Source organism: Saccharomyces kudriavzevii (genome assembly GCF_947243775.1).
Source record: "Saccharomyces kudriavzevii IFO 1802 strain IFO1802 genome assembly, chromosome: 16".
NCBI lineage: Eukaryota > Fungi > Ascomycota > Saccharomycetes > Saccharomycetales > Saccharomycetaceae > Saccharomyces > Saccharomyces kudriavzevii.
The window spans coordinates 644,660-657,375 of record NC_079287.1 but is presented as its reverse complement, the minus strand read 5'-3'; the positions used below and the strand labels follow the sequence as shown (position 1 = coordinate 657,375).

The 12,716-nt window shown below is 37.8% G+C and overlaps 7 protein-coding genes across 7 annotated transcripts; 2 read left to right on the top strand and 5 right to left on the bottom strand.

The window, feature by feature from the left end:
• Positions 1-216: 216 nt before the first annotated feature.
• On the bottom strand, positions 217-1,245 carry BRR1 (Brr1p; the record flags this gene model as incomplete). The annotated part of the gene is made up of 1 exon (XM_056231911.1): positions 217-1,245. One exon carries the CDS (start codon positions 1,243-1,245, stop codon positions 217-219), a length of 1,029 nt encoding a protein of 342 aa, XP_056085683.1.
• A 314-nt stretch (positions 1,246-1,559) lies between these two features.
• On the bottom strand, positions 1,560-2,576 carry TFB4 (TFIIH/NER complex subunit TFB4; the record flags this gene model as incomplete). Its single annotated transcript, XM_056231910.1, has 1 exon — positions 1,560-2,576. The coding sequence occupies one exon, from the start codon at positions 2,574-2,576 to the stop codon at positions 1,560-1,562; it is 1,017 nt and encodes a 338-aa protein (XP_056085682.1).
• A 242-nt stretch (positions 2,577-2,818) lies between these two features.
• On the bottom strand, positions 2,819-6,025 carry SEC8 (exocyst subunit SEC8; the record flags this gene model as incomplete). The annotated part of the gene is made up of 1 exon (XM_056231909.1): positions 2,819-6,025. One exon carries the CDS (start codon positions 6,023-6,025, stop codon positions 2,819-2,821), a length of 3,207 nt encoding a protein of 1,068 aa, XP_056085681.1.
• A 256-nt stretch (positions 6,026-6,281) lies between these two features.
• On the bottom strand, positions 6,282-7,448 carry SMK1 (mitogen-activated protein kinase SMK1; the record flags this gene model as incomplete). The annotated part of the gene is made up of 1 exon (XM_056231908.1): positions 6,282-7,448. The coding sequence occupies one exon, from the start codon at positions 7,446-7,448 to the stop codon at positions 6,282-6,284; it is 1,167 nt and encodes a 388-aa protein (XP_056085680.1).
• A 306-nt stretch (positions 7,449-7,754) lies between these two features.
• Positions 7,755-8,036, top strand: NHP6A (high-mobility group nucleosome-binding protein; the record flags this gene model as incomplete). The annotated part of the gene is made up of 1 exon (XM_056231907.1): positions 7,755-8,036. One exon carries the CDS (start codon positions 7,755-7,757, stop codon positions 8,034-8,036), a length of 282 nt encoding a protein of 93 aa, XP_056085679.1.
• Positions 8,037-8,248: 212 nt separating this feature from the next.
• On the bottom strand, positions 8,249-8,776 carry MAK3 (peptide alpha-N-acetyltransferase MAK3; the record flags this gene model as incomplete). Its single annotated transcript, XM_056231906.1, has 1 exon — positions 8,249-8,776. The coding sequence occupies one exon, from the start codon at positions 8,774-8,776 to the stop codon at positions 8,249-8,251; it is 528 nt and encodes a 175-aa protein (XP_056085678.1).
• A 302-nt stretch (positions 8,777-9,078) lies between these two features.
• ATG11 (autophagy protein ATG11) lies at positions 9,079-12,621 on the top strand (the record flags this gene model as incomplete). The annotated part of the gene is made up of 1 exon (XM_056231905.1): positions 9,079-12,621. One exon carries the CDS (start codon positions 9,079-9,081, stop codon positions 12,619-12,621), a length of 3,543 nt encoding a protein of 1,180 aa, XP_056085677.1.
• Positions 12,622-12,716: the final 95 nt, after the last annotated feature.

Below are 12,716 nucleotides of genomic sequence, written 5' to 3'. Positions count from 1 at the left end.
AAGGTAGCAGCCTGCAGTGTAGACGATAATTGTAGTTAGTCGATTGACATTGTTCGATGCCCTAGATCACTGTATCACCGTTGACAATTTATTCTCAAGTTTTCTTAAAGCGCCGCTTATCTTCGGCCTATCAGTAATTATAGGCGATGAGTCAAACTAAACCATAACCCTTTCTGTTTCTATATAAGATATTTACATATATAGGATGTCTCTATCTTATACTATCAAGTCTTTTTGACCAAAGTCAAGGGCTATGACACAAATGGTAAGTTCGATCATTGTTGCACTTTCCATGGCAGATGGCATCTCGAGATCTAATTCCCTCATTTCCATCGGGAGTGTTATTCTATTATCATTACGAGCCTGAGCTGGCTTCTTTTGGAGCAATTCACGGCATTTCTTTCCCAGATCTCTCAACATGCTCGTATATTCTGCCGTGAGCTTTTCAGGCGTATGTATTAGTAGATATAAGAGCCAATCTTGGAGACGGTGACAATTCGATCCTTCCTTGTAGATTTCTTTTATCCATGTATTCGACATATACTTAAACAGAACCCAAAGCTGTGTAGATGTAATCTTACGACAGAACATGGTGTGGCGTGGCTCGTTGTTTATGATATACTTGAACCACTGGCTATACCCGTTTAATTCATGTGCATCGCTTTCAGCGATGATCTTCTTCACATCCTCGAAACTTTTAATATTAACTTTCTCTAATCGTATCAAAGTATACTTGGCCCATTCTTCGTCAATCTCCAACTTTTGTTCTCTATCTTCTGGCTTCTCAGGAAAGGAATACTGATCCAAAACATCAATAATGTTTTCAACTTTAGAAGTCTTACGGGGTATATCTTTCAAATAGTTCCTCAAGTAAAAGAGCAAAAGATCCAACGTTTCGTCGTCGTAACCTGTGAACTCATAGGCGTTCGCCAGAACCGCAGATTTCATAGAATTGAACCATTTTACCCATAAGTCCGCATTGTTCTGAAGTCTCATCAGAAATAGTGGGACGGCATGCCTTTTGGTAGCCTCTTCATCCTCGTCATCGTACATACTTGATTTATGGCGCGTTCTCTTTTGCAGATTCATCTGATTCTTGATTGACATGGCGTTAGTTCTCAATGCTTCTTGCCTAACATTGTCAAGATATTTGATAGCATCAGGATTCACGGACGAATCGGTTAACGCAAATGCACGGGATTGACCAAAAATGAAATCAGGTGCCTGGCTTTCTGCTTTTTTCATTCTTGATATTCTGCCCTATTTTGTTCTGGCTGCATTCCAATGATATTGCATATATGTAAAGTTAGATTGATAAACAGTTCAAACATCTACTCTTCTGCACCCAGACAATACATAGACATATACCCATTCGAATCCATAATAACGATATTATTGTTATTCTGAAAGCCAAGCTAACGTTTGTAGTGCATTAGAACCAAACTTGCTTTTACGGACGTCGAATTTGTATTTATTTTTAATCTATTATTTTATTTACTTCTTGCCGATGCATTGAAATGGAAATTATCTGTCTGAAATAGATAACGTTGACCTCTTCTTCATGGTTTCGTCACCTTCTTTTTGGCTTTCTGCCTTGGAACAACCGGTTTTCTCTTCAACTTGGCAATTACATGCTCGTCAAATTCAGAATCACACGCAGGGCATTTATTTCCAGGCGGTATGATTGATAAAACGCATAAGCAGACTGAACAAATGAAACCAATGGCGACAACTCTCCCCGTCAAGTAACACGATGTCCTAAAATCTACAGACCCGTGGTTTGGCTTGACAATTATAGGCCTCAATGATGGATCGATAAACATTGCGGTGGCCAAATATTGAATCAAGCCTTGTGTGGAATCTACATGTAAATAAACACCGTTTGTTGCATCCGTTGTTTGCTGTAAAAACGTACTCTCCTTTGAACCACCAATTTTTACAACATCGATGGGACATTTCATTTTCGTTGCAGAAAAGATACAGTTCATTATGGGAATGTATTGAAAAATTTCGTCTTTACTACTGCCACTCCCACATGTAAGAACAAGTAGCCTTGACTTTAATGAGGTAGTTACTGATTCCTTGGAGATTCTGTTCACGTAAGTCAGCCCGGCTGACATAGCACCGGCTAACGTGCTCCTTTGGCTATTTTGCTCAATTTGATTTTTCTCTACTTCAAACAATTTATATATTTCTTCCACTAGCGCCTCATCAACGTTTCTAAATCGTCTATACATATCAGAATTAATAATCTTGAGGTCACTGCGACTCTTTTTTTCAGACTTAGAAGCTTCTGTGGTGGTTGTACTTTCAGGGTATAAGTACTTGATACCCTGAGAGTGTGCAGCAATAACTGCAACTTTGTTAGCACTATTAAACGCTAAATGTGCATTAAGGAAGACAATCAAGGCCTCTAACACCTTTATTATACTACCTTTTTCGTTTCCCTCCTCATCGAATGTTGTCCATAACTTTGGTGCAATCTCTACAATTACAGTAAGTAACGACGGCGATTCTTCGGTGACTTGCTTTCTTGATCTAGTATGCTTAAACGTTGGATCAGAAATCGCATCCATTGGTTACTTTGCTGTGATAGACCTTAGTGCTATGCTATGTCATGTTTTTTCTAACCTAGTGTGATGCTGTATAATTCTGATTATTATTGAAATTTGCGATGGAACTTTAACAAGGCGAAATGCACGCTGAAAATAAACCACGACGCAGGTAAAATAATCCAAAAATAAAGTAACTAAAAATTTTATCATTCGCTTTTGTCAATCAGTCTATTCGTATATTTATCAAATAATTCTTACATAAATTACAGCTTGTCGTTATCATTTGCACCGCCAGCAATTTTAAAGCTGCTTCTAAGTGGCGCAGCTTTCGGGTGGGGTCCTGCTTTCGACTGCTCTTTTTCTAGCTTATTTAGTTTCTCTAAAGCTTCTGTATACCTCTTATTGGAAGGTTTCGTGGAACCTTTAGTTGATTTAGTGCTTTGTCTCTTTAATTGACGTTGCATTTCTTCACTAAACTGCAATCTCAATATAGTTTTCATATCATCGACAGAACAATGTTGTAACTCATTGTCTTCTATATATTTGAATAGTTCAGTTTCACTGGACCCACATAATGAATAGAAGTTCATTGTGACGTTCATGTTGATCTTTGACGGCTCGGAGGAAAGATTTCTATAAGCATGTTGTAAAACATTTACATTTCTTAACATTTTTTTGATCCCGTTATTATTCAGTACTTTTATGGATTTTGCACCTTTGATCAAAGCGTAATTGTTTACTATATCAAGACCAATGAATACATTGTTTTTCTCGTTGTCTGATAACTGTTGCTTCAATTTATTTTCAGTTCTCCTTAATTCTGAAATTAGCGAAGCAATATTCTGATCTAATTCAATGCTACCTACATCCATATTCCAAATCTTAGTGTTTTGAAAAAAAGAGCCAATATCATATATACACAAGGCCCTAATATTAAATCTTAGTATAGCCATTAGTTTGAACTTCAATGTTTTGAATCCGTCAACTGTTTCATCAAATTTTTTGGAAGCCTTGTCATCCAGTAAAATCTTCAAATTTCCTAATGAGTTTTGGTTGGAATTTGGATTTGAAAGATTCAGATTCATTGATTCAGAGAATGACCAGTCGCCTCTCAATCTATCAGCATCCAATATAGGCTCTTGGTTCATTTCCTCAACATTAATAGCTTTTTTTAGATCCGGTAACCAATTCAAGATCCATATCACGCTTGCTGAAAACTGTAAAATTGTATCCAAGGTCAAGTTATTGAATAAATCGGACTTACTCAGACCTTTACCAGCTTCATAGAGATGGGGTATATCTTTAAACAACTCTCTGGATTCTTCGTTGAAAAGCGATTCATCTCCATTTAGAATCTTTCGTTCCTGATCCATCAAAGTACCGTTTTGTAACCATACAGTGATAATTTTCCTACTCAAGTGCCTATCGGAAGTACCAATTAAGGTATTAAATTGCCCTAAATAGTAAGTGTAAAAATGATTTAGAAGGTCCATAATGCAGTGTGAAATTTTTGCTCTGAATGTGTTTGCTGTGTTGAAAACGTTCAACAGGTTGTAGAATAGTTTTTGAAAATCTAATGCTGTTTTGAAAATGTTATGGTTTTCATCGGATAGTTCTAACGCATACGGGTTGTTGGATTCTACTTCAATGGTGAATAGATAATTCATAGTCATCTGAATCCTTGGCAGGAAGCTTTTATTCACATAATCGTCGAAAAATGTCAAAGAGGAAATTGTGTTTTCAGTTAAAACGCTTGGCACGATGGTAGACGTTGATTGTGTAAATAGTAAGAAGGGATCCAAAATCACTTTCATATTAAAAATAGAAGGGGGAACTAGAGGCTCGTCTTGCTCAAAGGATTCATCCTTGACGTAGATAGAATCTAAATCCATGTTCGAAGAAACCGAAAATCCGGGAAAAATATCCTTTAGTAGAGCCTTCAGTTCAAAAGCCTGATCTTTCAAAGATGAATTATCCTCAATGTTATGCTCCAGTGAAAAAATTTTGGGATTTTTCCTCCTGGGTAAGTTAGGTGCTTTATTAGTTGCATCATTGATTGTTTTACTGCTACCATTGTCGTTTGTTAGCAATTCAGGGTTGTTGATATACCTAGCAAGCAGTAATTCTATTTCGTCCAACAGTTTTCTCCAAATTTTATTAAACTTGTAAGCCGGTTTGGCTGAAGAGGTTGGCTGCAAAATGTTTGACATTTCAAAAATAACGCGGTGAGATTGAATGGCATAGAGTAACTTCAAAAATATCTCCCAAAAACATTCCCTCAAAATGATGGAAAGAATATCCTGTACGGGTAGGCCGAACTGATTGTCGTTTTTCAAACTGCTCGCCATCTTAAGTAAAGAAGGATGCTTTGAACGTATAGATTCTGTACTCTTTACAATAATATTATGGATTTCTTCTTTTGCTCTTTCTGTGATGATGGTGAATGCAACTGGTAACTTATTGATATTATTTATGGTTGTTAATAAAAACCCAATTCTGTTGAATCCCTCATTTTCTTGGTTCCCAGATAAAGCCAGTGATGGTTGAGTGGCAATTTTCTCTTGTAACATGATCTCTCCTTTATTCAACGACTGGTCATGGATAAATTGTTCGAGATTTTTGTTTATTGTCTTGGCATGCTCCATAATATCGATGTTGACTATGTTATAAAGGTAATTCTCCAAGCTAGTAAAGCCGTTGTGAGAGATGCTTATGATCTTGAAAATATCATTATTAGTCACTTTAGTAAAATTCGTCTTGTTAGATTTGGAGTACATGATATCGTGAATCTCTTCAATCAAGTTATTGAAAAGTATGTGCTCTTGCAATTCAAGTTGTTGGTTTATAGGTTTTAAAATTTCCACTGTTTTCAATGATTTATTGTTCATTAATATAAACCCTCTTTCCAAAAGAACTTGTACTTGATGGAAATTTTCTTTTCTGATGTTTTCTTCGATTTTTTCGGGAATTTGCAGTAGTTCCTCGATATTGACCAAGACATCAACCATTCTGGTATACTTCAAGTTGTTGTCATTCAATTCCTGTAAAGAGCCTTTATCCATGGTGATCTTCCCATCAGCCTCCTTTAAGCACTTTTTCAGATTTAAGGTCTGCTCCTGGGCTTGCATGATGGAATCGACGACCTTTCCATAAGAGGCCACATTGGTGTTGAAGACTTGACTGTGCTCATTGACGACGTCTTGTAAATGACTACTAATTTGTGACTTCAATTGGTTAAATTCTTCGTATCTGTGGCCTAGGCCCACGGAAGTATCGTCCAGAAATGCGAGTGCTAGTTCTAAGGGATTTGTATTGTCTGAAAGTATTCTATTCCATTGGAGGTCTATCCTATTCAAATCATTTTGAAGATGGTCTAAGGAACTATTCATAGCAGATTGCTGAGTCTCTGAAAGACTGTTAATGGAAAGACCACGTCTTCTTCCCTTCTGAGCGGGTCTTAAGTAATCCATTTTATGCAGGTGGAAGATGTGGTAATGAAGGCAAAAAACCGACAAACTTGTTCTGGTCTTTTTGCCAGCCTAAACAATAGTGTTTTGTTCGAAGCTTATTATTGTTGTTTGAAATAGCTACCAATAAACCTTCGTGTTACCCGCGAGAATATTTGGAAATGCAAAAAAAGAAGTAATATGGTAAGAATATGATATACGTATACATGTATATATTTATATATATATATAGAACATACATGTCGAAGTGTAGGTACTGTTATGAAGGTGGGGAGGTCAGTTCGGTTTTGAAATCATTCACTTCTTTGACTAAGTAGCCTCTTAACTTTGACATTGAATCTAATTCTGATTCATAAGTGAAGTCAAAAGGACTTTGAAAACACACTGGTTCGTCATCCGGTTTCCGTACCTCGTTTAAAAATGGGTGTGAGATGGCTTGCTCCACATTTAGCCTATGTGTCGAGTCCCAATGAAGTAACGATTCTATGAGATTTATAGCTTGGAGTGAGGCAAAGGGGAAAATATTGGACCATGGGATTTTCTTATATATAGGATTATTACTATTTTTGCCAAGATTCCAGGCTTTAATGGTGCCAAACCTGATCAAAAGATCTTTATCAGGAGTGCCCAAAATTTTAATTATTTCGAAAACTTGATGCATGGAGTCACGTCCCATGAAGACGGGCTTCCGAGCATAAAATTCCGCAAGGATGCACCCAACGGCCCATATGTCGATGGACTTGTTGTACGGTTGGTTGGACAAAAGCAATTCTGGCGCCCTGTACCATCTTGTAGCAACATAATTTGTTATATGGGGCTGTACGCTAGGATTACACTGGAAAAACTCGGCATGGATACCTCTGGCGAGACCAAAATCGCAAATCTTCAGACACCCATTCAAAGTACACAGAATGTTTCCCGGCTTCAAATCCCGATGGATGACATCTGCGCTGTGTATGTACTTCAGCCCGCACAGGATCTGGTAAAGAAAGTATTTAATGTGAAACTCCGAGAGTTGCACAGAGGAGTGTATGACCTTGGCCAAATCGTAGTCGATAAGTTCCTGGTAGCAGTACAGTCCGTCATAGGGCGAGCTAGACACTATCTCGAGATCAATCAGATTGACAATGTTCTTATGGCCCTTGAAGAAGTTCATGAACTTCAGCTCGCGGATCGCCCTTTTCAAAAGAATCTCCTTGTTGAAGATGTTGCTGATCTTTTTAACCGCGATCTTGGCGGGCGGGTTCTGTCCTTTAAACTTCACGGAACACACGGTCCCATAGGCGCCCTTGCCCAGGAACTGGATGATCTCGTAATGTCCAGGAATGGAAATTCTCTCCTTGGCAAAAATGGTCCTCTGCTCAGCTACGACGAGACTGGAGGGTACATTTATGGCCCTGGTATTGTCTGTGAGCATGCGATTCATTCTTGGAGCGTTGAACACGTCCACACTTCCATGAATATGCTGTATCGCACGACGTTATATACTGTTCAAAGTGTCACAAATTAGTGACGCGGCCTTCTACCCGCACGCCTCGTCGCGCGCGACAGATTTCGAATCACCCGCCTTTTGCCGCCTGTTTTTTTTCGCCGTTCGTTTATTTAGCGGTGGGCAAACAAACAACAGAGTATTTATTATTGGTGTCCACTGCTAAAGAATACTATTTTGGGTCGTGTTCAGTACTTATTTCTGCTCAATTGTCTAACGTATACATATCAAAGCATAGACGCAATGGCCGCCCCAAGAGAACCCAAGAAGAGAACTACCAGAAAAAAGAAGGACCCAAATGCCCCAAAGAGGGCTTTGTCCGCCTACATGTTTTTCGCTAACGAAAACAGAGATATTGTTCGTTCTGAAAATCCAGATATCACATTTGGGCAGGTCGGCAAGAAGCTGGGTGAGAAGTGGAAGGCTTTAACACCAGAGGAAAAGCAACCTTACGAGGCCAAAGCTCAAGCTGATAAGAAGAGATACGAATCTGAAAAAGAATTGTATAACGCTACTTTGGCTTAGCGGCGCTCCCTCCCCGCGTCTCTCTCCTTTTTTTTTATTTTCCTTTTTCTCTTTGTTCTTTCTGAAACTTGCTTTACTATCTCTCTCCCTCTCTCCCTCTATTTCTCTTTCCTACAAGTCTTTCTCTATATCTATACATATGATTAAATAAATAAATAAAAAAAATTGTATTATTAATATATATTTTATTATCATCGAGTGTTTTTCTTTGACTAGGCCATTTGGCCATGCATCAGGAACGTTGAGCGGGTACAGCTTCTCTCAGTCAACGGTAGAATCAGTTTGAAGGCGTCCCCTTCATTCAAGTAGTAGCGGAACATCCGCTTCATCCTGATGAATCCCATTCCTTCATACAGGTTCAGAGCGGCCGCATTTTCCACCTCTGTCTCCAGCATGATCTCATCGCAATGGGCCTTCTGCATCTTGTCGATGGCGATCTCGACCAGCTTCTTCGCTATGCCATGTCCGCGGTACGTGGATTCCACGGCAAGCATTCCTATGTATCCTCTTTGTCTGACGTTCCTGTGTGGGTCCATCTTACACACAATGCACCCAATGGGTACATTGGGAGTAACACTCTTGCTATCCACGGCAATGTACGTTAATTCAGGCCATTGGTTCAAGAAATATCTATATACGTATATCGAGTATGGCTCTGATAAATCCGCATCTATTAGTCTTTTGATGCTGGCAAACTGTTCTTCGTTGCGTATGTCCAATGGCTTGTACACTATTTCCATGGTCTCACCCAACACCTCTCTGTAGTACTGACTCTTTTACCAACAGTTCGCCTTTCGCACTTGCTCAACTACGTATTGTTCATCATCACTATTGTTACCGTTTGTTATAGAAAGCACAACTTTTACTGTTCTCGGCTACCCGGTTTCTTGGAAGAGTGAAACTATATAGTAGCGATGCCCTTATTTTAACACCACATCTTTTCTTGAAAGTTGGATCGCGATAGGTATTATTTCAACGTTACTTGAGTTAGTGTACTGTTGTCTTTTGGAAAAAACCTTTACTCATTTTCCTTTTAGACGTTATGGCAGACCGTGATGAAAATAACACTATACCTGCACAGCAAGCAATAACGCAGCCGCTTCAAACTACGGCTACTATCATCAATGCAATTTCTGGGGAATCTATAACCACTAATGTTGACTTCTTCGTTTCCCTGGAGAAATTCAAACAATTCATTTCTAGGAAATGGAAAATACCTCCCGATCAGCTACTGATTTTATTGCCTTACGGTAACAAGCTAAAACCGTCCATGTTCAAAGAGCTGCTAATTAATAGAACATTCACGCTGAGCGAGTTTTATATCTACGATAGAAGGTTATTCTCACTTGTTGATAAGCCTACACCAACAAACCTCACAACATCAAGAGACATCAATTTTGAAAACTCCCTTAATTCCAAAGACTTGTCAGAGACTTTAGAATATTTAATCAAGAATAGTCATATCTCCCCGTATCAAGGTAGCGATACTATCATGATAAAGCCCATGTCTTCGCCATTAGAAGATGCAGATGTCGCTCTTTCGCATTTAAATTATCATACGGTGACCAGCTTACTGACCACAAATCTTGGCTGGTTAAGCGCTTTGGAGATAGATGTCCACTATTTCAAGAGTCTTATACCAGATACTATTTCCCAGATTATGCATATTTTTGATAGTTTAACGGTCTGCTCGCAGTATCTAAAACTGTATTGCTTTGATGTCGAAAACTTGTACAATTCAAACGTCCAATTTTTAAATCAGTTGGTAGAAAATGGCATGGCTTCTAAGTGGGAGAAATGTTTCAATGAGACTCTGAGTAAGTTGACTGGTTTAGAAGATGATTCTTTGCAAAAATTCATCAGTATTGAATCTCTTCTGGAAAATGAAAAATCTGTCAAATTTCTAAGTCATTCAATCAACAATAAACTGAATAAAATCAAGAGAGAAATTGACGAAAATTCAAATTTTAGAGACACCATAACCATGAACATCGACCAACTACGGCAGCAATTTACACCAAATGAGTCCAAATATGAACTAGAAGATAGAATGGCTGAAAGCTTTGAAGTCTTGGTTACAGAAATGCGATCAAGAAGCAGACATGTTCTTGAGAAAGAATCAGAAGAATTCGGCAATCAAGAATTTCTAAGAAGCATAAATGTAATGTTGGAAGAAGATAAAAAGAACTCGGTCAAGTCTTTATTTACCATTTCACAGGCGCTGTATTCCCAAACTGAAGAGTTAATTAATTTGAAAAAGAACCTGCAAAAACATGCAATTGTTACTTTGGGTAACATAGCATTCACTCAAATGGAAATTCTAGGTATTAAAAGGCTACTGTTGAATGAATGTAATAAAGATTTGGAGTTATACAAAAAGTACGAGGTGGAGTTTGCACAAGTGGAGGATTTACCCTTGATATATGGGCTATATTTAATTGAGAAATATCGTAGATTGTCATGGTTTCAACAAATCCTGTCGTTTGTCTCCAGTTTTGATCAAGATTTCAAGTTATTCAAGCAGAATGAATTGCAAACAAGAAGCAAATGGATCGAAAATTTTGGATCCATCGCAACTGTTTTTTGCGAAGATTTATTGTCCTCCTCTGACTTCAAATATTTAAGCGAATATCATTCTCTTTCTTCTCCACCCAATAATGAGGGCAAAGACGAAAATAAGAACAGTATCGCTCGTTATCACCGAGATCTGGTAAAACTATCCCAAGTCATTGAAAATTATATGGCACAGATAAAAGAAACTAATGTTCCAGCCGCAATTACTGATTTACTTTCAAAAACACTTTTGGAAGCAAAACGATTTCATGTGATTTATTCCAATTTCAAAATTAATAACAATAAGAACTCCGACACTAATAATACTACCCCTGAAGAATCCACTGTGTTCAGGAGTGATGATGTAATCAAAGGCTACAAAACAAGAATAAAGAAATTAGAGTCGTTATTACATGAGTTTCAGTATTCTGACATAGACCATTGGCCTCAGGGTATTCTCAATACTCAACTTAGACCTTTCCGTGGTTCCATCCCCAGTATAAATAAAAAAAAATTCTTAGGTGCGTCTTTGTTGTTAGAACCTTCCAATATTTCTGTAAACAATGGAAGGACGTCACAGTTTAATAGTCATCAAGTCCAAGAGTTGGAGAGTAATGTAGAGGATTTATTGCAGCAAATTCGATTTTTGAGAGAGGAGAATATTCAAAAATCAAAAGATATTTCAGAAATGAAGAAAAATATAAGTGATTCAGAGGTGGAAAAGAAAGCTTACCGCGAAACTTTGAATAACTTGAACCAGGAACTGGCAAGATTAACTAATGAAGAACAGTCGCATGAAACTGAAGTTTTCGCGCTCAATGCCACTTTCAAAAAACAATTGAATGATATAATTGCCCAAGACAACGAAAAATTGGCCAAGATTGACAAGTTAACAAATGATTATTGTGATATTTCCAAATCCAGGGAACGTTTGCAATTGGAGCTAGATGAAGCCCGTAAAGAACATGAAGAAGAGAACAATTCGTTAAAGGCTATTATTGAAAGAATGAATGGACAATTTACAACTTTGAAGAACAATGATAGTGAGATCAAATCAAGTTCCATCGAAAAAATTGAAAAGATTGAAACGACTCCTTCAAGTGGTGGCCCGGATAGAAACGATCTGGTTTCTTTTTCCACACAGGTTTTGCAAGATAAAATATTTGATATAATTTCAACAAATATTTTTATCTTAGAGAATATTGGGCTTTTGTTAACTTTTGATAATAACAATAACATTCAAATAAGGCGTGTTAAGGGGTTGAAGAAGGGAGCTGCTCAGAGTAATATCCTGGATGAAAGTACTCAGATGCTGGACATGGATGATTCTATGATAAAAAGTCCGGTCTTCCAAAAACTAAAGGACGAGTACAATTTAATAAAGTCATGTACTAATGGAGCTGATAAAGATACCCAGCAAAGCATTTTCGTGGAGAATATCGCGCAATTATACGACAGCAAGCTTTATGAAGTCGCAGTCATCAGGAGATTTAAGGATATTGAAACTTTGGCTAAAAAATTAACTAAAGAAAATAAAATTAAGAGGACACTATTAGAAAGATGTCAAAGGGAAAAAGTAACTTTGAAGAACTTTCAAATTGGTGATTTAGCATTGTTTTTACCAACAAGAGAGAATGTTAATTCCATTGGGTCTATGTCATCCTCTACCTCATCACTAAGCTCATCATTCTCATCGGTTGATTTATCAACACCGCCACCTTTGGACCCCATATCTACGCAATCGTCTCCCTCGATAATACATAGCAACGTCGTCAATCAAGTAAGAACTGCCTGTAAAGATAAGAACAAGCTGACGAAACCTTGGGCTGCATTTACCGCCTTTGAGGAAAATACTAGATATTTTCTAAAGGATGAAAAGGGATTAACAAAGGGAAAGGAGTGGTTTGTAGGAAGGATTGTCACTTTGGAACATTTTGTAGCGGATAGTCCCTCTAACAATCCATTTCGATTACCCAAAGGCGCGATTTGGTTTCAAGTCACTGCTGTTATAGTTTCATATCAGGGAGTTTAAATACGGATGAAAGTTAGTTTCAAATTACAGGATCCTCAGGTTTATAATATTTCGATATCTATATAATACTACTCTTTTAATATAATCAATCATAT